Below are 25,051 nucleotides of genomic sequence, written 5' to 3'. Positions count from 1 at the left end.
TTGTATACTTGAAATGAGGTAATGAAATCTTTTAAATGCCTTGTATTCTACAAATGTGACTGAAATTCTTCAGAAAGCAACAAAACCCAACTGAGGCATCTCAGCCAGGAGTTAAGGACCATATTCTATTTATGCTTCCTCCATTGGCAAAGAACTTGCCAAACCAAGCTTAGGAGATAAACATAGACTGTTATTTCATAGAAGAAATATCTAAGTCATGCTGTCAAGATGTTTTTCTTATACCTCCATTGTGGACTTACCTCACTTTTCTTCAAAATAATTAGTGGTTTTCACTAATATTTTTGTCCTATTTCTTTTGACCCCTCTTAGATAGTTCCTATTTCTTATTTATTGACATAATCTTGGATAGAGTGGTAATTGTGTTTCTTTTTAACAACAGGATTGACTACAAAGTAGAGTAAGCATTATTTATTTTTACTATTTGTGTTTGTTTATTTTTATTTATAACAGTGTATATGCTGCCTGCACTCTCTTTCTGTTATAGGTGATTATCACTCAAGCCTTGATTATGTGAGTGAACTATGCTGTTTCAGGCTCTCTCAGGGGCTCTCTGTTTCTTCACTTCACACAGTCCTATTTACCCTTTGCTTGGCCAGAGAATAGATGTGGGCCAAATATGAAGGATGGTAAAGGTTTAAACTCATAATTTAGTATCTTTATCTTTTTTCTCCTATCCTTTTTCATTCTCATACCTTTTTCTTTTTATTTGAGATATAATTGACCTATAATATTATATTAGTTTCAGGTTTACAACATATTGATTTGATACTTGAATATATTGCAAAATGGTCATATTTATCTTTTTGCATTCCGAAAATGCCTATAAATGCTGTGATTTTTTTTTCAAGATGAATAATTTGGTGTTCTGGGTTAGACAGTAAGGCAGAATTGGGAATTCCTTCTGATATAGATGGAAAGATCCCCAGGTTTAAGCAGGTATTTTGGTTCTACTGACTGACTGGGAGAAGGAGCCTCAATCAAGGAGCTCTACACATTAGTCAATAGAACAACAAAGGTAAACATTGCCTCCAGCTCTGCTGGTGATGGGGACAAGTGGCTATATATATAACTGAATCTTCCCTGCCTCTCCCTCCCCTCCCCAGGCAACACACAGAAAGAGAGAATAAAAGACCATCTTGCCTCAGAATAAGAACTTAGACTCTTTATAATATGCTTTTCTGCATGGATCACAGGCACATATTAGCTTAGCTGTGCTGCCGACCCATCATACTTAAAATAATGCTAGAAATCTTCCATATGCAGCCAGTATGTACTCATTGCCTATCCAGATGTTTTTATAGCCCTCTTTAGATTGACTTTGGGTCATCATACTGTCAACGCACAGCTTTCCTTTGAGTCTTTGTTAAAATTAACTGAATCATAGAGTAACTTTCACATGTTGGTACTTAGTGACTATTAATGATTGTGTTTATGTTATATATGAGGGTGAGTCAGGATTGTGAAATGGTTAAGCAATTGGACTTTGAAGCCGCACAGACCTGGGTTTAAAACTGGCTCTGCTACTTATTACCTGTGTGGCCTTAAACAAGTTACTCATCTTTCCTTATCTATAAAACGGGATAAAATTATCCTTACCAATGTGCAATGTTGCGTGTAAAGCACTTAGTATAATGTCTGGCATTTTGTATGTATTGGATAAATGTTAGCCATTGTTAGTTATCATTCCTATTAATATTATTATCATTGGTGCAATTTCTGTATCCCCTTGCGTTTGCTAATGTCTTCAGATTTGTCACACTTTTCCTCCAATCTCTCCTACTCCTGTCTTCCAAGCTGATTTCTTTTTAATTGTGGCATTTCATCTTTTAGGTATTTCATTTTCCACCGGGGTCCAGACATGATCCTCACATTGCCCTTGTAGGGGAGGAAGACTTTTCCTCTAACTGATGTGGGTTCATCTGACCGGAGAACGAATTAAATTCACATGAGACAGAATAGCGAGAGAAAATTAAACAAAGCTTTATGAGGAACCATGGCCCGGGGCCTTTCTTCCCAAAGAAAGAAAGGGCACCGAAGAAGTGGGGTGCACAGAGTGGTTCTATACCCCCAAACAGGATATTTCACATATGATTGAAATGTCCCTCCCACAATAGTCACAAGATTGCCCTGTCGGCACAGCGCTTGATGGACACAGCAGATAGTGGGTCTGCTATCTCGGAGGGCGTAGCAGGAGGCAAGTCTATTCTCTTGATCTGGGTGGTCACAGGTGAGCCCAGCAATCAGTTTCTAGCCTAAGGAAAGATGCTTAATCCTTAAGAGAATGCCAGTGTTGTGAGGGGGAGGGAAGTCAGTTACAGGAGGTTACCAGACAAGCACAATAAACAAATGCAGATTTAAGTCCTTGCCTTCCCCATTGATTAAGAGTTTCTAGAGATATCTTTACAGATGGAGAGTTCCTTTACAATGTAAATGTCTCTTACAAAGGGTGAGTAAATTCTACTTTTCAGTTTCTTTCCTGTCTGCAAAGTAACTAGCCTCAAATAATCCTCATGCCAAAGAGACATATCTTGGGGTGGCCACTTCCAGTCCCCCACCCTCAAACTTTTCTTTTCCCTTCCCTGCTTCCAAAGTCTGCTGAATAATTGGTGACCAAGTAAGAAACTCTGTTTCTTCTCCAGTTAGGACATGACTACCTGTTCTGTCTTTTGCAAAAGACTGAACTTTTAATCTCTAGTTTCTAGAACCATGGGCAGTTTTAAGTAAATGAGGCCTTACTTTCTCTTCCTCCATAAATTGGATCAGAAGTATATCAAAGCCCATGAAATCCATTGCGTTTATCTGATGAGGTCTTCCTGCCACATATAGCTGAAAAGATCTGCTTTGAGTCAAATCGACAAGGTCTTTCACTTCTATAGTTAGTTGTTCAAAGTATCTTACCTCTGGCTTGGTGTCTTCCTAGTTAATAGGGCTGTTCTAAGAATCAGATCAGATCATGTATATGAAAAGGCTTTCTAAACTGTAAAGCACCAAGTTAATATGAAGAATGATTGATTATTGCATATGAATAAAGGCCCCAGCAACCTAAGTGATGTAGAATTCAACCCTAGATAATAGAAATGCAATCTTCTCTCTTCTTGCCACCTCCAGAAGTTTGCAGTAAACTATTTGAGCTAGAGAGGCTGGTGACTAATTACATGCAGTGACTACAAATCCTTTCTTCTACCCTCATCTTCCATATTCTCTCACAGAATGGTGTACTACATTCTAAATCAGTCCTCAGGACTGGACTTTGGGACACAGCGTGGCAGACAAGGTACTTAATAGGATCTGGAAGTGAGGATTTGGAAAGATCTCTTCTGTGCCTTTTTTCACTCCCCTTCCTGGCAGCTTTTATCCTGGCAGCCCCTGTAGATTAAATGACATTTCAAAATTGAGTTCGTTGAGAATGAGGCCAAATATGGCTTCTGCCAAACTTGGCTGGCAAACCTGAGCAGTCAGCAGATCGCTGTTGTGTATGTGTGTTTTTCTTGTTTCTGGACTATTAGAAATTCTTTTCTGTACGATCTGAACAGGAATTCCAGAATCGTGTGATATCATCATCATCGTCATCATCATCTTCAACAGCAAACACTTAACGGGATGCTTGGTAAACTCAGGACCTTCCAAGCATTGGGGATTGTTATGGACTGAATTTTCACACACACACACCCCCCATTCATATGTTAAAGTCCCAACCCCAGTACCTCAGAATGTAATAACTGTATTTGGAGTTTGTTGAAAACCCAAGAAAATTAGTCCCCTTTCGCCACAATCTCAGCCAAAAAAAAATTCATCAAAGTTTTTTCTCCCCAAATCAGCATTTTCTCAATTTGCAAGTCTTCCTATCCTTAGTCATTTCAGCCTTATATAGCTTTATTTGCTTGCTTGAGAGAAGGGCCAGGGGAAATGCTGCTTTCTAGCTATGCCTATTTCTGCTTAATTGTCCTGTCATGAATGACTTAAAGGAAACCTCATTTAAAAACCTGGGAATAGATAAATAATGCTATTGGTGGAGCAAGTTGGTTATCCCCCTAGTTGGAGAAAATCTGCAATCCCAGATTGGTTTGATTAGTACCACTACTGTCTTCCTCCCCTGGTGAGAAGTTTGTCATTCATTGCCACACTTCTGTCTTTTTATGAAATATATTAAGATGTTTTTTCCATCTTAATTTGGAGATTATCAAGAACCTCTTAGAAAGCAAGTGCCATTGCATGCTTTGTTCCTGCCTGACTAATGATATTGCCTAAATAAGCAACTCTGGATGTGTTTTGTTTTGTTTTTTAATCTTCTCTATTCCTTTCATGTAAATATATTTTGTTTGTCAAAGTTGTTTGCAAATGAGTTTGCTCTGGAATGTACCTCATCAGGAATGATGAGGGGCCCCTATTTAAACTTCAAAGTAAAATTAGCAACACTCTTTTTCTCTTGTGGTAAAGAGTTTTGTCATTTGGTTTCTCTAAAATTTAAGCTAAATTTCTCCTTCCTTCTATGTGATTTGCCTTTTCAGCTGTTTAGCAGTTTTTCCTCTGCTTCTTTGTCCGTTGTCACATGGGAACTAATTCTACTTAGGCAAAAACTAGTATGATTTCCTGCACATCAAACTAGAGCACCTAAAAATAGTTTTTTACTCAAATATTTTTCAGCCAAAGTTTTTCAAAATACAGAAAATCTTAATAGCCAAACATTAAATCCTGCCAAAAATAAAAAGTTATAAAATGAACTGGAGCACAATGTTTAGAAAAACATAGAAATCAACCAATGATCTAATAGTATTGAACTTTTAATGTTTATGTAACTTGGCTCCATTTTATTTTCTTTCGTTGGGTATTTCTAAAATAGTCTTTGTAAATGCTTAAGTTCTGGTACTCAAGTAAATCAGTACAAAATCAGGTATTTCTTATTAGTTCACATTCTTCTCTATTAAATATACTCTAATTGAGTTTGAAAGTGTCCAAATGTAAGTCAAATGTGGGTGTTAGTGGGCAACGGGTTGAATCAAAGAACTGGGAAGTCACATAACTGGAGCTAGTCTCTGGGTTTCTTTCTTTTTAGTGGTAAAATGAAGATTGATAGTACTTCCACCTTTCACTATCCACTGACCTGTAATACAGAGCAGAATATATGTCAGGCTGCTTTGAAATCTCTGGGTGTAAAAGAACAGTGATGATCTTGGTTTAGCAGTACATAATTCAGCCAACAGACGAACCACTCATTCTTGCAAGGTCAAAACTATTTTCTCCCTTTCAGAAACAAGTTGGGGTTGCCTGGGCGAAAATACGTGTTCCTTTTGACCACACATTGGCAAGACAGGCATGTCTAATTTTCTTCTAAATCATGGCTCTAGCTTTTTCCCAGCTAAGAAATCTTAAACCAAAAGAATCTCAGGGTCCTGTTCTTTGCATACTCCCACTTTCTCTCTTAGAAATTCAAAGAACTTTAAGTGGACAGTGGGTTTTTTTTCCTTCTCCTTCTTCTCCCCAAAGGCCCCCCAGTACATAGTTGTATATTCTAGTTGTAGGTCCTTCTGGTTGTGCTATATGGGACGCCGCCTCAGCATGGCTTGACAAGCCGTGCCATGTCCACGTTCAAGATCCGAACTGGCAAAACCCTGGGCTGCTGAAGCAGAGCGCACAAACTTCACTTGGCCATGGGGCCAGCCCCAAGTGGACAGTGTTCTTGGAATCTCATTGCCTTGCTGGCTCACAGGCCCTGAGCCTGCAGATAAAAATGAAAGCACGGCAGCAGAAGGATGTATGTGTGTGAATTCACCCTTTGGTTTTCATTGAGATTATCTTGCTAATGCCCCCTTTGTAAGGTTCCCTAGGTTTACCTGGTGCCTAGCAACCTTGGTGATCAGGTGATTAGAAAGACATGGAGAGTATGGAGCCCGGATCTGAGTAGCTTAAAATACTTCACCTGTGGGTCTTTGCATTTCATATGGGTTATGGGGTAAGGAGAAGGATTTGCCTTTGGTACTTTCTTAGTTTTTATATTTTGTGCCCTACCTACTTATCCCCCTCCTCCCAGTCTCTCTTACTGCTAGGTAACCTGTGTTGTAAGACAGGCTACTTGGGTTCATTCTTCCTGGAAGAAAATAAATCTCCTGATTTAAGTAATAGAAAGATGTTATTGATTTTTTGTATTACTTCTCCTGGGAGTATTTATGTTTTAAAGACATTATCTAGGCTGAGAACAGTAGTCCTGGCTACTAAAGGAAGGGAAATATTTGGGATAAGAAGATCTTTCTGGCCTAAATTGCACCATATGGGTATGATTTTCAAAACCAGTTATGTGAAGTCACAATTAGAGTTCCTCCCAATAGCTCTAATCTCCTTTTCTATAAAACTTTTTGCACAGCTGCCATGATTTAGTCAGATTAACCTGTTTAAATTTCACTTCCTTTTTCCCTCTTGTGGAAATATTTAAAAGATCCACCAAAAAGAAGAAGGAAGTAAAGCAGCAGAGACTCAGATAAGAGGTCTCTGAATAGTTAAGATCTGATCTTACTTTAAAATTTTGCCACTGTTTATAAAACCTGTGTGTGCCACTTGCAAAGTTGAAGTTAGGTGCCTTAATTTGTTTTGCCATAACTCACATCAGTGGGAGATATGAAACTTCACAGATACCCAATGTGTCTTTTCTCCCTTGAGTTTCTAGTTAACTGACTAAAAGTTCATGTTTTCCCATAAGGTTTATTTTTTAATATCATAAAAATTTGTGGGAGTAGAGCTTTTTAATTTTTTTAAGCACTTTAACTCCTGTTGTCAGGTCCTTCTCACAAAAGTCCTTTGAAATATCTGAATGACATCTCAAGAAAACTCAGTAATGTCCAGTGATGGTTAATGCTTTTCAGCTACACTGGTAATATTCTGTCCTCTTCTAGTAGATTGTGGGAATATGGAAAAACACTTCCTCTAGAAGCTGCTTTGGCTCTGAGAGTACCTGGAATGTGCTGAGGCAGTGCTATATTCATTTATTAGAGTGAATTCTCTTAGCTCTTGGGGACCCTATCTTGGTGCTACATAGCTCTTAACATATTATGGACACTTAAGAGAATTTTGGGGTGAGTCATCTTAATTTAGTTGCTCAGTAATTAAGTTACAGTCTTAGAGCTCCTGAAGAGTCAGATTTTAGTCTTATATCATCCTCAGTAGGATGATTTGCTTTGTGATTTATAGTATAATTTTTGTGCATTTTGAAAAACTGAGTTAACATGCTCTTTACACAGTAGGTGTAGGACTTGTAGGCTATTGTATTTGAAATGAGGATTTCCTCAGGATAAAAATGGCCTGAGTGGGCCGGCCCGGTGGCACAGCACTTGGGTGCGCATGTTCCACTTCAGCGGCCCAGGGTTCACCGGTTCGGATCCTGGGTGCGGACGTGGCACCACTTGCCAAGCCATGCTGTGGTAGGCATCCCACATATAAAGTAGAGGAAGATGGGCATGGATGTTAGCTCAGGGCCAGTCTTCCTCAGCCAAAAGAAGAGGATTGGCAGCAGATGTTAGCTCAGGGCTAATCTTCCTCAAAAAAATAAAAATAAAATAAAATAATAAATAAAAAAAAATAAAAAGAGCTTCTCATGTGCCTCATAATGAGAACACCTACCATTTGTATACCTCTTTACCATTTATGAAACACCTCATAGAAGTAGTTTCATTTAGGGCAGTGTGTGGATGTGCTTTGCTGGGTAAAATATCATCTAGGTGTTTAAGGCCTGAGTCAGGCTTGTTGGGTAGGGGCCCTGGGCCTTTGGAGCAGGGTCACACCAGATCCAGAGCCTTGGCTATCTTGAGAGTCTCTTCTAAAACATTGTTTTATGTTTTCCAGGAATCTGAATTTCTGTGTTTGGAATTTGATGAGATCAAGGTCAACCAAGTCCTGAAGAAGCTCTCAGAGGTAGAAGAAAGCATCAGCACACTGATGCAGCCAGTCTAGCTGAAGATGGAGTTGTTGAAGCAAAGGTGTTCATGATCCCTCCCCAGTGGCCTGTTGTGATTTTTTTTAATCTTATTCCCCCAATAGTATTAAATCCTCAAATACATATCCTGCTTGCCTCTGTTTGCTGGGATTGCATTCTTTTTTTTGATGAGGAAGATTGGCCCTGGGCTAACATTGTTGTCAATCCTCCTCTTTTTGCTTGAAGAAGATTGTCCCTGCACTAACATCTGTGCCAGTCTTCCTCTATTTTGTATGTGGGATGCTGCCGCAGCATGGCTTGATGAGCAGTGTGCAGGTCCACACCCAGCATCCAAACCCACGAACCCCAGGCTACCAAAGCAGAGTGCGCAAACTTAACTACTATGCCACTGGGCTGGCTCTAGGATTTTTCCCTTTCATTCACTCTTAGAGTTGTTCTACTGCAGAGGTTCTCATACTTCAGCATCCAGAGGCACTTATAAAAGCATTTTAAAAACAAAAATAAAGAGGCTTCAAGAACCTATCCCCAGAGAGTTGGGCTCTATAGGACTGAAGTGGGGTCAACTTAAAAACCCTTGCAATGGTGGTTGGTTCCTGGGTGGGATTTTAGGGATTTACACACGATAAATCATGCAAGAATTAGAAAAGGAGGAAAAAAACATTTTACTCATGCAAATACCAGGCTGACCAAATGCCATGTGTCCTAAGCTGAGGCCTAGAGGAGCCTGCCTAACTTAGAAGAGGTTTACTGACCCTAGTAAAACCTGACATGCTTTTGGAACTGATTCAGGCATTTGGATTAGTTCTTCCTAAATCTGGGGGGGTCTGGTTTGATGTGAGCTACTGAGAAACATGGGCTTTTCTGGAACCTACAACAAAACTGGCCTCATCACAAAGGGACTCCCTTCACTCATCTCAACTCAGGGTTGTGGGGAAGGAAAAATGTCTACTGAGGGAATGTGAGATCTTTTACGTCAGAAAATTTTACCTGAGTCATCAAATAAAACCTCTTCAAGAAAATTTCAGGGCTGGCCTGGTGGCGCAGTGGTTAAGTTCGCATATTCCACTTCTCAGCGGCCCGGGGTTTGCCGGTTTGGATCCCGGGTGTAGACATGGCACCGCTTGGCAAAAGCCATGCCGTGGTATGTGTCCCACGTATAAAGTAGAGGAAGATGGGCAGGGATGTTAGCTCAGGGCCAGTCTTCCTCAGCAAAAAGAGGAGGATTGGCAGATGTTAGCTCAGGGCTAATCTTCCTCAAAAGAAAAAAAAGAAAATTTCTTCAAGAAAACTAGTGTCAAAACTAGGTCCTAGGGTCTGGCCCTGTGGCCAAGTGGTTAAGTTCTTGCGCTCCGCTTCAGCGGCCGAGGGTTTCGCCAGTGTGGATCCCGGGTGCAGACATGGCACTGCTCGTCAGGCCATATTGAGGCAGCGTCCCACATGCCACAACTAGAAGGACCTGCGACTAGGATATACAGCTATGTACTGGGGAGATTTGGGGAGAAGAAGGAAAAACAAAAAACAAAAAAAAACTAGGTCCTAGAAGAGAAGTTACATCAAACGCCGAGAATATTCGGAGGAGGAAGCTGTCAATCAGTATATGGAGGCTATAGTCCTTGTTGAACTGATTTTGTCCTCTGATACTGATAAAATTTAGAAACCTCAGTTGCCTTTGGGATGTAATGTGTTCAAAAAATGTAGTTCTCTTGGTCTGCGGTTACAGCATATGTCAGTTCTAACGAGTTTATTCCAGGGCAGGAATAAGTCCTCTTTTGTTAAGCATTTTCTTCTAAATCAGTTTGGAGACATTTCTAGGAGCTCTTCCAACACTGAAGCTGAAAATATTGGCTTTCTCCTTGATTAAAACCATCCCAGCAGTTAGCAAACAATGACCAGAAGGTTTTAAATGTAGCTCCTGTGGACCCTTCAGAAAACATCTTGAAACAGTATGGTAAATAGATTCAGAAAAGCCGTCTGGTTTGGCCAAAGAACTGTTAAAACTTGCTTTCTCTTCTCAGGGCTACTGTCACATGATCCTGGAGAATTTAGATAATGTCTCCTGCTATAAAATGGAGGAAAGAATATCTCATCAGATAAAGAGATTCCAGATGTCATTGGAAGGAAGGACCATAGCTACCACATTAGTATTGACTCACATATCCAATGAAAATCTGTGGAAGCCCGAAGGAACAGCCCTGGGCCCACAGGGAGAGGAAATCATTGTCGTGGTTTGAAGCTCTGTTTAGATCATCCTATGAAAGTAATAGTCACAAAAGTGGACGTGGGGCTTTTTTACTGTATCTGAAAACCCTAGGTCATTGGAAAAACTGTTAGTGTGTACTGGCTTTTTCAGAATAATATAATAATAATAATAAAAAAGAAACTGGTTGCTGCAGGTGGTCCCCACATTTAACACTAAACATTTGAATGCAAGTGGTTTTGGACAGGCTGTTTGCATGTTTTATATTTCCTGGTGATTTTTAATTTCCGATTACCAAAGGAGTTATATGTTTATTGTAGTCTTTTGTGAAAATACAGAACATACGAAGAGGAACAGTTAAATGATCCGTCAACTTAACATACAGAGATAACAAAAAGAAGGCCAGAACTGGGAAAAGAGTTGACTTTCCCTGAATAAATTCCTGGAAGTGGAGTGCATGGTTTTTAAGACTTTGATAAACATTACCAAATTGCTCTCCAGAAAGGTTATATCAGTTTTTATTCCCTCTAAGAAAATATAAGAACAAATCATTCCCTTTCTTGCCTAATTGGATTTTATCTGTTTTTTGTATTTTGGGGGACTAATTTGTTTTTGTAAATTTTTGCAAGGGACATTTATTTAAACCAGGACATCTCCCTGGGGAGAGTGCAAGCATAGAGAAAGGACCAGGGAAGGAGAAAATTGACATAAGGGTCCCAGCAGACCCCACTAGGTTTCCTACTTCTGTAAGCCTAGGTTAAAATCACTTTATTTTGAGTTCAGGAAATGTGGGGCAAAATAAAAATAATCCTCAGCCTGAACTAGGCCTTGTAGAAATTGTCCCTGCTTGAGCAGTAAGCACTCTAAGTCCAGTCTGATTAGAAATAGTCCAGGCAAACCAAAAGTTGCTTCCGAATAAAGTCGGAAAGAAACTCCAGACTTGAGTAGTTTCATGTAGGTAAGGAGCAAAGGATTTGGCTTTATTCTCAGGACTGGCTTTTCTTGGAAGTCCTGGTTCTTAGCGGCTTCGTCAGTGAAGGCTTAAATTCCACCATTATAGCCTCCTCTTTCCTTTATATAACCTCTCTTCTCTCAGTCTTGTTTTAATGATGATTCAAAAAGAATTACAGCATTTTAAACTTTAGTTTAATTTATTCTCCCTCAAATGCTAGAAGGTGGTGAAAAGCAAAGGATGACATTGAGTATCTGAAATCTTAAATAGCTGACATTGTGTCAAGCTATTAGTTGTTGAAGTGCTTTTTTTAGATCTGAGTGAAAATTTGGAAAAGTGAATATAAATAGAAGTTAAAGGAAAATAAATATTAAACAGGTGTTAGAAAATAGTGTTTTCTAAAGTGCACAATAAATATCTCTACCAGTGAAGGGACAAGGATATAGAAGGAAGTCTTCTAGAGTCAGCTCAGAGATGATTGGCTATTTTCCTAAAAGAACAGGATGCTGGAAGAACGGACCTTTGTGGGACAATTGTCACCTTATAATTCTTAGTTGTCCAACTTTCCAGCCAAGGTTTTCAAATATTTTAGATGGTGATTTAGCCAGCAGAAGGGAAGACCCGATAGAGTATAATTAGCTTGTGCTTAACTCTAGTTGCAAAGTATACAGGTTTTTGTGGGGTTTTTTGAGGAAGATTAGCCCTGAGCTAACGTCTGCTGCCAATCCTCCTCTTTTTGCTGAGGAAGACTGGGCCTGAGCTAACATCTGTGCCCATCTTCCCCCACTTTATATGTGGGACATCTGCCACAGCATGGCTTGCCAAGCAGTGTGTAGGTCCCCACCTGGGATCCGAACTGGCAAACCCTGGGCCGCCAAAGCAGAACTTGCAAACTTAACCACTGCGCCCCCGGGCTGGCCCCAAAGTATACAGTTTTTAACCTCAAAAATTGAGAGAGAGCAATTTTTATCTAAGTGCAGTCAATTCTTCCTGATCTGGGGAATGGCCATAATTGTCTCTTATAGCATCACAACTGTATGCAATGCTGAGCTAGCCTTTGTTACGAAGGATCCCGCCTGGGCCTGCTTCTTATCAGATAAACAGTGACAACTGATATAACTTATAAGTTCATATATTATGAGAATAAAATACTAGACCTGTACATAAGCAGGTGGAAAATATGGGTATTTACTCACCAAGACTATAATTAGGCCTTTTATTTCTCTTGTACCTGCTCTGTTTCCTGTGTAAGGGTTTCAAGTTCTCTTGATTCACAGGATGCAGGTGGGGAAGAGATGAAAAGGGGGGAAATATGGATTTGATTGCACAAGTGGATTAGAGATTAAACTGTTTAAAAGAAATTTAGGCTGAAAAATGAAAATAGTTAAAATCTAAATGCTTTTATTTTACTGTTTTTATATTAATAAATGTAAATAAAAATAAATTTGGAGATTTTGTATGATTCATATTCTGGCTGTTTTTAGAACCATGACTAAGATTTGGCGACTGATTTGGAGTCTTTTGGTAAAAGCTAATTTATCATCTTGTCAAAATGGGGAAACATCTGGTCGGAAAGGGCAGAGGACTTGTATAAGGCCGTGGTCAGGAAGAGACCTCAGGGTATTGTCTTCCATCTTTATGTTCTACCTGCCAGACACTCCAAAAGAATACTGTGTGCTTGTAAAAAATGTCTCTGTCCTTGCTGATTGTATTTAGATGATGACAGTTCCTACAGTGATGAGTTTTGTATGCAGGTGTGACCTTGGGACTGTGAGATCCAATGTCACTTGCAACCTGCATCCATGTTAGATCTTTCTCTGAGCTGAGGCTGCTGATGCTCTTTGTAGAGCCTGATGCTGTTTCTGATGACCTGGACCTCACTGTCCACTCAATGCCACCCATCTCAGAGCACAATGTGCAAGATGAGTCTCCTGCCACATGGGGCTTCCTGGCTGTCCACAGTACCCACGTAGGCAGTAGATTGTCCTTATCCTAGCTGGACAACCATGACCCAAGCTTGCTAAATACATCCTAACTCTTGGCCATTAATTCATTGTAACAATGTCTGTGGTGAATTCTGTAGCAGCTACTTCCTCACTATTATGGTTTTCTCAACATGGTCCACCCATGGTGCAGTAGAATAGAGATCAGATTTTTTTTTTAATGTTGTAATTATAAAAGTAATACATGTTCATTAAAAAATTATTATTTAATTTTTAAATCAGTACAGAATTGTGTGGAACAAAAGTAAGTCTCCCTTGCCTTCTGCTGTTAAAAAAATCTCTCAGGGCCAGCCCGGTGCGCAGCGGTTAAGTGTGCACATTCCACTTCGGAGGCCTGGGGTTCGCCGGTTCGGATCCCAGGTGCGGACATGGTACCGCTTGGCAAGCCATGCTGTGGTAGGTGTCCCACATATGAAATAGAGGAAGATGGGCAGGATGTTAGCTCAGGGCCAGTCTTCCTCAGCAAAAAGAGGAGGATTGGCAGTAGTTAGCTCAGAGCTAATCTTCCTCAAAAAAAAAAATCTCTCTTCCCAGAAGACATTGCCGTTAACAGTCTGGCTTTTCCTTCCAGATACTTTCTCTGTGTGTTTGTGTGTGTGTATGTATGTGTGTGTGTGTGTGAGAGGAAGATTGGCCCTGAGCTAACATCTGTTGTCAGTCCTCCTCTTTTTCCTCAAGGAAGATTGTCACTGAGCTAACATCTGTGCCAATCTTCCTGTATTTTTATGTGGGATGTCACCACAGCATGGCTGGATGAGCAGTGCTAGGTACACACCCAGGATCTGAACCTGCGTGCAGAGCGTGCGAATTTAACCACTATGCCACCAGGAAAACCCTTCCTGACACTTTCTGTGTACACTTAAATAAGGGTGTATGTATGTATTTTATATATATATATATATATATATATATCATTATATAGTTATAGTTGCAAGTACAGATATACCTTCAAAGCATCATTTTAGTGGTTCTTAACTTTTGGATGACACCTTATGTCAAAGAATCCAGTGAAAACTCTGGATTCTCTTTGCCAGAAAAAAATAGATTCACTGAATTTTTCATTCAGTATCAGGAGTTTCATGAATTCTCAGAAGGCAATCTGTGATCACCTCTCCCTACTCCCCAACGTCTTATGGAGCCAGGGGCAGCCTAGAAAATAGCAACAATTTATAATGGATTTGGAGAGGATTATTATTTATAGCAGAAACCTAATGAACCAGAATACTCAGAGTCCTCTTAGTTGAATTTTCTGGTCAACAGACTTTAATCACCAAATCTTTTTTAATCACAAAACCTTGGATTAGTAACTCTACAAAAAGTCTGAGTTCACTCCCCTATGTGACGATCCAAGGATCCCTCAGCATTCCAACCTCATCTTTGTGTGCCTACTGAATTGTCACAACTACCATCACAGCACCTGCAGCATTTTAGTACACAACCTTGTATGCACAGCTGTCTCCCCCGGGCTGTAAACTCCTTAAGTGTAGGGACCTTACCTCACACATCTTTGTATCCCCTCCTCCCCCCACCTGCAAAAGTCTCCACAGTTGTGCATGAGATGAATGAGCACCAGAGATATGATGCCTGAGTTGAGTATTAATCAAATACTCTTAGTTTTTCCACTTAGGGAAGAAGAAAGCATTCGAGTCAGATTGAGGTTTGAATCACAGCTCTGCCCAGGGTCCTAGCTGTGTGACCTCAGGCATGTTTAGTTTTCTCATCTGAAAATAGGGATGATAAATCTAATTCACAGAGTTAGATACTATGGAGTAAATACAATTTAGAGATAGTCAAAAAGACATCTTTTAGAAACCTAGATCAAATCCTGGCTCTGTTACTAGTTGTACAACCTTGGGCAATTTTTTAAACATCTCTGTGCTTCAGTTTCTTCATTTGTAAAAAGTGGAGTGACAGTACAGTAGTACCTACTTCTGTCGGCATATTGGTAGAATAAAATGAGTTAACATGTGGAAAGCACCTGGAGTAATGGCTGCATGAAGTCAGCCATATAAATGTTTGCTGCTGCTATTATTATCATTATTACTACTGTTAGGAACTGTTTCCTTACAATGCTGAAACCAGTAGCCATGAAGCAGTTTATAAGCAATATAAGTCAGTAGCCAATTAAGTGCTAAATTGAATGGTGCAAACTACAATTGCTCTGTGAGTTTCAGCAAAGAGAAAAGTCAAAGGGGACTGGAATCATCAGGAAAGGTTTTAAGCCAAAGCTTTTAAAATCAGGTGAACTTGTGAAGGATAGAGGGGTATGTCTTTGGATCTGGAGGTGGAAAGGGAACACATTTCCAGGTATGGAAGGGGTGTCACCTCTTCGTGGAAGGTGCCTTTCTTTTGTCTTGGTGGATATTGACAAACATGGATCATATCCAGCTTATCATCTGGCTCAGGTGCTTGGTGATGAGTTGTTATAAGTGGAGAGGTGAGAAAAGGGATACAAATGCAGTTGTGTTCCCATGGAAGACAAACAAAGCTAAACATAGCCCCAGTAGGAGAACCTATGACTGCTAACAGACATGGGACTGCCCAACTGAACGAACCCCAAGGTGCCCTCCCTCCCTGGAGAGTTGAGGCCTGAAGCAGTTTCTGAGCATCCCTGGCAGAGCTGTGGGCCCATTCTGTCTTGATTGGGAAAGGAAGGTAAAGTCTGTTCTTCTTTCAAGGGTCGCTTACTGCCTCCTGAAGAGAATCACCAGGGCCTAGATTCTGGAAAGGGAAAGGAAAATGAGGAGAACATAAAAAAAGGAACCTTTGTCTTAGCCCATGAGATTCATGTTCATGTCCCCCAAGCAGTTTGCAGAAAGGAATGAAGGTTCTTAAAAAACAACAACAAAAAACCCCCTCCTGCCCTTTCCTCAAAGCACAGTTCAGTTATGGAAGACTTAGAGGGGGTGAAGGTTGTTACTCTATGCAAAACTGAACTTTGCCTGAAGGGTTTATATTTTCTGTCAATCAATATCAGCCCAAGAATGGCACAAGAAGACAGACAGGCCACGTAATATTTTGTTCTTCCCTGAAGCCCCAGTCTGATCTGGATTGGCTGGTCAGGATGGGGGCTGGAAGTGAGGTGCCAAATCCTCTGGGTACAGAGGGACCACCTGGCTTTGGACTTCATAGACCAAGAAGTTGCCTTTCCCCAGATCCTCTCTGAGCTGGAAGAAAGCAAATCACTTCATAAGTTACTGTATTCATAAGTTACTGTATGATCCATTAAACCATAGATGTAGCCATTTGCTGGATAGTGTACCACCACTTCAAATATGGTCTATAGGGAATTTAGAGAAAAATCTTTTTCCCAGTATCAGAAAGTAAATTAAGTAAACTAATAATAAATCATAAATAAGTAAATAATAAATAATAACTAACTAGATAATCTGGGACCAGGAGCATCTAGTGGGACAGTTATCAGTCCCACCCAATTCCCTTGCTGAGACAGGTGGGAAAAGCTGATCCTTCTTTTCATCCATACTTACGCATGTAATTTTAATAAATGGGGAAAGATAATGCAAAAGTTTAATGAACAGTCCCCTTCCTGCTCCCTGTACTCATAGGGAACAGCTGAATAAAAAGCTAAGGGATTTTGATTACGAAGGTCCCTAAAGAGCTGGAGAAATCTCCTCACTGAGGACCTGACCCTGGGAGGATCAACTTGCAGCCCTGTGGAACCATTGCTGGAGGGGCAAGACCCAGCAAGTCTCTGTTGCCTTGCCTGAGCCCCGGGAGAGAAGTGGTTGCTGTGCAACCATAGCAGGGCCATTCTTTGTAGATCAAGTGCCACACCTAGTTTTGCACCTGGAAGTTTAGTAAATTAACTGTGCACATGGTTTGTTGAGCTGGGTTGACGAAACAAGTAGTGATTAAACTCTTGTCCTTTCCTTTCATTCTTTTGTCTCATCTATGTCTTGGAGAAGGACTGAAGATTGCTGGTGGCTTGTTGCATTTCTCACCCTTGGTTTACCAAAGGTGCTAAATCACCCAGTCAGTCAGAATTAAGCACATGCGTTCAGCTAAGCCAGAGTTTTTTGAGATATTTTTATTTTCACATTTCAAGAGCATCACCATAGTCATAGGAAAAATCAAGACTTTGTAAGATTTCTTTAATTTCATAGTACTTTTATTTTGAATTATAAATGCAGAGAAGTGAGGAGAATCATCATCTTTTCAGTGCTTTTCAGGGACCTTTAAGGGTCTTAATCAGGCCTGATATCCAGTTTCCAGAGTGCCCTGGGGGAGAAGGGTGTGGCTGCCCAAGAGGCCCGGTATCAGGAGTGAGAGGGTGCCTCCCATTCCAGAATCTCAGAACCCTGACCTTGGCCTTTTGGGTGGAAGTTTATGGACATTTCTGTCTTCAGGGAGTTGTTTTGGTTTTAACTTTACACAAATAATTCATGGATACCTTGTCCTTGAGAAGCATTTAAACCTTACAATTAAGGCTGAAGTCCCTTATGACGAATACCATCCGTCTTGGTTTTCTTTTCCTCTTCCCCAGCAATAACCTCTGTGGTCACTTTGAGTATATCTCCTTCCAGGTTTTTTTAAATAACTTTTGCATACTTGCATATGTGCCCATATTTATAGTATTGTTTGATGTATTTGTATAACATAAGTGCAATCATACTGTATGTATTGTCCTGCAAAATTGCTTTTTCCCTCAACAATATGTCTTGAGACTTTTCCAAATTAGTACTGCAGAGACCAACAACCCACCAAACCAGTGTAGAAAATACTTCAAAGTGGAAACATCTAAGCTACAGAAGATGGTGAGAGAAATCTGATCGGAACTTCCTTTATCTGATCAGAACAGAGCTTTACTAGAGTCAGCCGCCAGCACTCTCCCCTCCCCACCCCCTCAACTCTCAAGTCAGGGAGGCACTGACCTTGTCACCAAGACATTCCAAAAAAATTGTGTAAACGACTCTCACCAGAATCTTCCATCTTTTGAAGCCCAAACCCCCTACCTTCCCTTATTAAGCTGGTATATAAACCTTTACCCCTAGCTACTCTGGAAGCTACTCTGGGGTACTGTAGAGAGTACTATCGAGTGGGCCTGCATGCATAAAAAATTTTTTTCCCATTAATTTGTGTATTGTCAGTTCATACACAGAACCTCCCTCCCCCTGCCCAATCACCCCTGAGCTGGTAGAGAAGTTTTTCCTCCCAACAGTTTGTATAAATTTTCCTCATTAATTTCAGCTGCTGCATAGCATTCCATAGACACAATAGTTTCCGGGGGGAGGGAGGTATTTATTTATTTTTGAGGAAGATTAGCTCTGAGCTAACATCTGCCACCAATCTTCCTCTTTTTGCTGAGGAAGACTGGCCCTGAGCTAACATTCATTCCCATCCTTCTCTCTTTATATGTGGGACACCTGCCAGAGCACGGCTTGCCAAGAGGTGTGTAGGTCCGCACTTGGGATCTGAACCATTGTAGGGGAGGAAGACATTTCCTCTCCCTTCTCTGGGTTCTTCTGGCTGGAGAATGAATTAAACCTACGTGAGACAGAATAGCAGGAGAAAATTAAACAAAGCTTTATAACATGTATACATGGGAGAGGCTCAGGCAAGCTGAGCAACTCGCCAAAATGGCTGAAGCCGCCATCTTAAATAGCATCTTCAGCTAATGACAAAGGAGGATGTTAGGGGTTGAGGGGGAGCCGATCATGGGAGATTACCACACAAGTACAGTAAACAAATGCAGATTTAAGTCCTTGCCTTTGGCATTGATTAGGAGTTTCTAGAGATAAGGGCATCCCCCCTTCTTCCTGGTACAGAGAGGGAGACAGCTTTACAGATGGAGATTTCCTTTACAATGTAAATGTCTCCTGACAAAGGGCAAGCAAGTTCCACTCCTCAGAGCCTCCTTCCCTCTCCCAGTTTATCAAAAGTAACCAGCCCCAAATAATCCTCATACCAAAGAGACATATCTTGGGGTGGCCAATTCCAGGCCCCCACACCATCAAACCCCAGGCCACCGAAGCAGAATGTGTGAACTTAACCGCTGCGCCACCAGGCCAGCCCTAGGGTAGGGGGTTGCAGTTAAAATTCCCTGTCAGTGGATATTTAGGTTGTTTACAATTTTTCCTCATTGCTAACAATGCTGCAGTGAACATCCTTGCACATGCCTACCTGTATATATGTGCAAACATATCTTAGAAAACAGGAATTGCTGTATCATGGGTTATGTGCTTTTTAGATTCTAGACACTGGCAAATAGACTGTGGAGGTCCCCAGTCTTCCAGAAAAGGGAGTAGGAGCTGATTTGTAGCCTTTGCCCATATCCATTGCTTGAGTTCTCCCACCGTGGCTGATTTCAAACAGCTTATGTGACATTACCAAACTTGGAGTTGGGAAGGGATATGCACAGTCGGCTCTTGCAGGCTGGTATAAACTGGCTCCAGCACAGTTCCCAATAGCCCTCTAAAGTAGCCCAACCAACTTATACTTCCACAAGCAGTGTATGAAAGTATCTTGATAATATCACCCTTTTTTGCCAATATGATGAATCAAAAATGGTATCTCATTTTGCCTTGCGTTTTTCCAGTCACCAGTGAGGTTGAACATCTTTTTGTGTCTTTGCTATTTTTATTTCCTCTTCTGTGAAACTGTCCATATCCTTTGCCTGTTTTTCTTTTGAGTCGTTTGCCTTTCTTACTGATTTGGAGGAGCCCTCGATGTAGTCTAGAAACATATCATCCATCAAGGAGTTTTCAGTCTATTCTAGAGGATGCAATTGGAGGAATATTCTCAAATTTCATTAATTGCCTGCTGTATGAACATATCCATCAAGGACTACGACTGAGAGAAAAGTACACGTTGTGTACATCAAACTCTATGTGTACTTGTTTAAGATCGTGGTAGGGGCAGTTGAACATACCCATGCATACCAGTAACACTAATAAAAAGTAATTACTATGAAAAAAAGTATATTTTGCCCCCATCAGCCTATTTGTCATTTTTTTCACAAGTATCTTATTGATCCTCACTTCCATTGGGGTCACTTAGGTCACTGCACTTTTTTCTTGAAGGAATACATACACCAGCACTTCTGATTCTCACTGAAGTCTCTTTTGAGTCTTCCTGTGAGGCCTCATTCCTCATCTGCTTTTCACTGTTGGCCCTGATCTGAAAGGTGGAGTGCTTTTCTCTTGAGGCTGTTTCTCCCTGAAAATGACTGGCTGCCCCACCAGCTTGCCGTCCTCTGGGGTGCACTGTTCCCAGAATCCCTCAAATGCAGGATGCCGGAGGCGAGCTGTTCTTACAAAGGCAGAGCTGTGTAGAAGGAAACGTAATAGAGATGTCATCTTAGGTGGGAGTGGTTATCTGCAAAATGTGATTCTGACCACTTATAATTTGCTACTTAGATTTCAGACTTGAACCAAACATCAAAAGTTTTAAGTTGAAAAGATACTGAAAAAGTACCAAGTGGTAATGCAGATGTTAGGAAGGGCAACTCTTTTGTTTGTTTGTTTATTGAGGTCACATTAGTTTATAACATAAATTTCGGGGATCGGCCCGGTGACACAGCGGTTAAGTTCGCACGTTCGGCTTCTCCACGGCCCAGGGTTTGCCAGTTAAGATCCCGGGTGCCAAGATGGCACCACTTGGCAAAAGCCATGCTGTGGTAGGCGTCCCATGTATAAAGTAGAGGAAGATGGGCATGGATGTTAGCTCAGGGCCAGTCTTCCTCAGCAAAAAGAGGAGGATTGGCAGTAGTTAGCTCAGGGCTAATCTTCCTCAAAAAAAAAACAAAAACAAAAACATAAGTTTCAGTTGTACATGATTATATTTTCACTTCTGCATAGACTGCATTGTGTTCACCACCAAAAACCTAGTTGAGGTAGGGCAACTCTTGCACCCCAATTCCCTGGTATTCTTACCCATCTTTCTTGCCCCCACCACAATGCCCAGTACTGTTTTAGAGAATTCTGAAAAAGGTTCTTGATTCTCTGAATTTGCACTAAGCTGGAAACTAACTTTGGCAACATGTTAGAGCAGCAAGGAGTTCCTAACCAGGGATGGACATCAGAATCCCCTGGGCAGTGTCTACTAGACATGCCAAGCTTGCTGAATCAGAGTTTGGGTAGAGGGCCGGCATATTTGCCAAAATGTATTTGGCAAAAAGTTCTGGAATGATTCTGATATGCCCTCATAACTAGGAACCACTACTCTATGCTAGTGCCATTCCATGACAAGATTGGTACAGACATTCAGCGTAAGTGTTTAGAAACATTTATAGCAATTTCACAGAGCGTATCTGTTGAGTATAATAATAAGTTTGGGCTTGTGTTGTACATATATTTTTTATTTTATCTTTTTAAAAATTGTGTATCTTACAAAATTATCAGGTTTGATGGATTGGAAATTTTAAAAATCAGTCCTTCCTCACAGATAGTTTGAGAGGCAGTGTTCTAGACTAGTTTAGCTGTGTCCAAGTCGGACAGGCACAACTAAAAATTCTCTGGTTTGGTAGCTTTGTGATCTTAGGTGAGTGAGTAAGTCTCAGTGACCTCTTCTGGTGGGTCATTAAGAGGATTAGAAATAATGAATGTATGTAAAGCACTTAGCACACTGCCTGATGTTAATAGAAGTTGTTGGAAGCCCATGATGGAATAATTCCTAACAAAACTATCTTCCAGTTGGCTGTTGAAATCACACAGAATCATGGAGCGTAGTGAGTGAGTCTTTTTATTCAGGCTCATGCATCATATTCTAACCGACCTAGAGTGCACGGCACGACAGGCATTTGACTGCCCTCTGTAAGGTGTTTAACCATGAGTACAGGGGCTTAGTGGCCAAGGCACCTACAGGGCCAACCTCTACTCAGCAGACTTCCCCTCAACTTCTTCTTGCCTCCTCTCTTATAATCCCCTTCCCCGTAGTCCTCTGTTTCTTCCCCCAGAGATCCCAACAGCTTTTTACATCTTAAAAGCACAGTCATTTTCTGTTCCTGGTGGAGGGTAAGGAGGGAGGCAGGGGGCATTTCTGACCACTGTGGTCTGACCTCCTGTTCAAGCATCTGAAAATAACCAGACCATTCATACTGTGCCTGTTAACCTCCTGCAGGTATCACTCCTGTGTCCTTATTGTGCTAAAAGAGTATCTATCTCTTCCTTTGACTTGTATTACAAACAGTCCCTTTCTCTTACCTTCGCCTTGGTGGGTACCATTATCATTATTACAGTGTTGTGTCATAGTTAAATACAGGTGCTTTGGAGCCAGCAACTTTGGATTGAATTCTGACTCTGCTACGTGTTAGTTGTGTGGCTTAGGAAAAATGTAGTTTTTAAAAAATCATCATAACTACTATTAGGAGCAACCATAACAGGGCTATTTACCGTAGTGGAGAATGGGTTCGAGCCTTTTGGCCCAACTTGAATATTCAGGAATATTCAGGAAAGTGGACTGGAGTACAAGGCTTTAACAGGCCCTCCTTTCTTCCAGGATCCACAGTTCTTTTAGATGACAGCACAGACCACTTGTTGGGTCTGACTATAAAATCTGAACTTCTCTGGTTAGGGTTTTTTAATTTAAGGCAATGTGATTTAAAATTCCTCATCCGCAGTATTTCCTGTAAACCAGAAGTTAGGTCTAGAATCTTGATTAGTTCAGATTAAAATTTTTGGCAAGAATACTTCATAGTTTTCTCAAACCTAAATTCCTGTACAGATTTAATTCTAGCAACTAGCTAGTTAGCTGTTTGCTTTACATTTTCGTCTGTTTGTCTCCACTGACTTGTTCACCCTTCAGGCTTCAACTTAGATATCACTCTCTCAGGGAAGCTGCCTCTGACCCTCCAAGTCTAGTGCATGGGCTCCTTTCATGACTTCACTAGACAGAATTGTATCTGGATGCCCCAGTAAACTTCTTGCAGCCCACCTTCCCCTGTCCTACCTCGCTCTGCCTTTCACCTACTTGATACCTGTGCATCCTTCAGTCCTCAGCTCAGATGGTGTACCCTGTAGGTCAGCTTTCCCCATTATACAATCAGCCATATTCTCTTGTGATTTTCTTTCATAGCATTTATCACAAGTTATTTCTGGATTTTCTTTTTCATGAAAGTCTCACTTATTAGACTATAAACTTTTGGAGGCTGGGGTCATGTTTACAGTTGCTTACTGCTGTATCCCCAGCACCTAGCATGGTACCTGGCTCATTGTAGCAGTTACTAAATATTTATTGGATGATAAAAGGTGCTATTTCATTCATTCATTTCCTTTAGAACAGGAACTGTCTTTTTGATGTTTGTGGCCTCAGTATCTAGTTGGTACACTAAGCCCTCCACAAGACTTTATAACACAGGTACACAACCCCTTTATGGTATGAGAGAGACAGGAAGGAAAATAGGTCTGCTGGGAGGCCAAGAAAATGGGAAAATCTGTCTCTCTCACCTGTGGACCATTCTTCCCAAAAGTGTTTACCCTGAGTCTACAAGCCTCTATACTTAACTTCCAGTTTACAGGAAATAAAGAGAGAGGAGGATATTTGATAACACCATGAGGAAACAATCAGACAAATCCAGAAATTGCAGAACATTCTGCAAGACAACTGGCCTAGACAAAATGTCATGAACAGAAAAAGATGGAAAGATTATTCTAGATTAAGAGATTGAAGAGACATAACATCCAAATGCATTATATGATCCTTGATTGGATCCAGGTTAGGAAAAGGCAATTACAGAAGACATTTTGAGCACAATTGGAGAAGTTGAAATATGGACTGTATATTAGATGATACTTTGGAATTATTGTTGCTTTTCTTAGATATCTTATGTAAAAAAAATGTCTTTATTCTTAGAAGAAGTGTGATAAAATATTTAGGGATGAAGTGTCATGATGTCGGTAACTTATTTTCAAATTATTTAGCGAAAATAAAATACAAATATAGATAAATATGGTCAAATATTAACAACCTTTGAATCTGGGTGGTGGAGGTAAACAGATGGTCACTGTACAAGGTTTTTCGTTTGTGGTTTTGGGATTTTGGGTGGGGGGCAGGTTCATTGAGGTATAATAGAGTAAAATTCAAAGTTTTTAAATTTACATAGTGTAAAATTTTATTAATTTTGACAAATGCATGCAATCGTGTAATTACCATCACCATCAAGATCCATTATACTCCATACAAATGCAGCCAAGAAGACAAGGGCTGCTCCTCAGAATCTCTGTCTGCCCAGGATGAGCAGGCTTTGCCAGTTTTCTCACCCGTCTCACAGCCCCTTGTTGCAAAAGCTCTATAGCAGGCGAGCACCACAGAGAGGAACCGGCCTCCCTTCCCCCACTGATAGAAACCGGATCATTCATACATTGCTGGGGGGAACGTAACGTGGTACAGCCACTCTGGAAATCAGTTTGGCAGTTTCTTAAAAACCTAAACATACAACTACCATACAACCCAGCAATTGCAATCCTGGGCACTTATCCCAGAGAAATTAAGACATGTGTTCAAGCAAAACCTGTGCACATATGTTTATAGCAGCTTTATTTGTAATAGCTCAAAACTGGAAACAAACCACATGTCCTTCAACAGGTGAATGGTTAAACAAACTGGTACATCCATATGAAGGAATACTCCTCAGCAATAAAAAGAAACAAACTATTGATCACACACAACCTGGATGAATCTCCAGAGAATTATGCTGAGTGGGAAAAAACCAATCCCAAAAGCTTATATATTGTATTATTTCATTTATATAACACTCTTAAATGACAAAATTATAGAAATGAAGGACAGATTAGTGGTTGCCAGGGGTAAGGAGAGGTGGGAGCAGGAGGGAAGTGGGTGTAGCTATAAAAGGGCCACATAAGGGATCCTAGTGCTGAAGGAAATGTTCTGTATCTTGACTGTGTCAAGTTAATATCCTGACTGTGATATTGTACTATAGTTTTGCAAGATGTTACATAAGGAAAGCTGAGTAAAGGATACATAGAAACTCTCTATAGTAT

The 25,051-nt window shown here is 40.6% G+C and overlaps 1 protein-coding gene across 3 annotated transcripts in view; it reads left to right on the top strand.

The window, feature by feature from the left end:
* The window catches only part of COMMD1 (copper metabolism domain containing 1), a 226,118-nt gene that overhangs the window by 140,874 nt on the left and 60,193 nt on the right, over window positions 1-25,051 (top strand). For 2 of the 3 annotated variants that reach the window (XR_011426044.1, XM_070235429.1), the window contains exon 3: window positions 7,852-7,985. Coding sequence is in view for 2 of the 3 variants with exons in the window: in XM_070235429.1 (XP_070091530.1) it covers window positions 7,852-7,959 (108 nt within the window). In the remaining variant the exon portion in view is untranslated. Of the gene's footprint in view, window positions 1-7,851; window positions 7,986-9,957; window positions 12,556-25,051 lie in introns of those variants that run through there. The other variant, XM_023619035.2, reaches the window with a different exon arrangement.

The sequence above is a fragment of the Equus caballus genome, chromosome 15, assembly GCF_041296265.1.
Source record: "Equus caballus isolate H_3958 breed thoroughbred chromosome 15, TB-T2T, whole genome shotgun sequence".
Lineage (NCBI taxonomy): Eukaryota > Metazoa > Chordata > Mammalia > Perissodactyla > Equidae > Equus > Equus caballus.
This window is presented reverse-complemented; position numbering and strand designations above follow the sequence as displayed.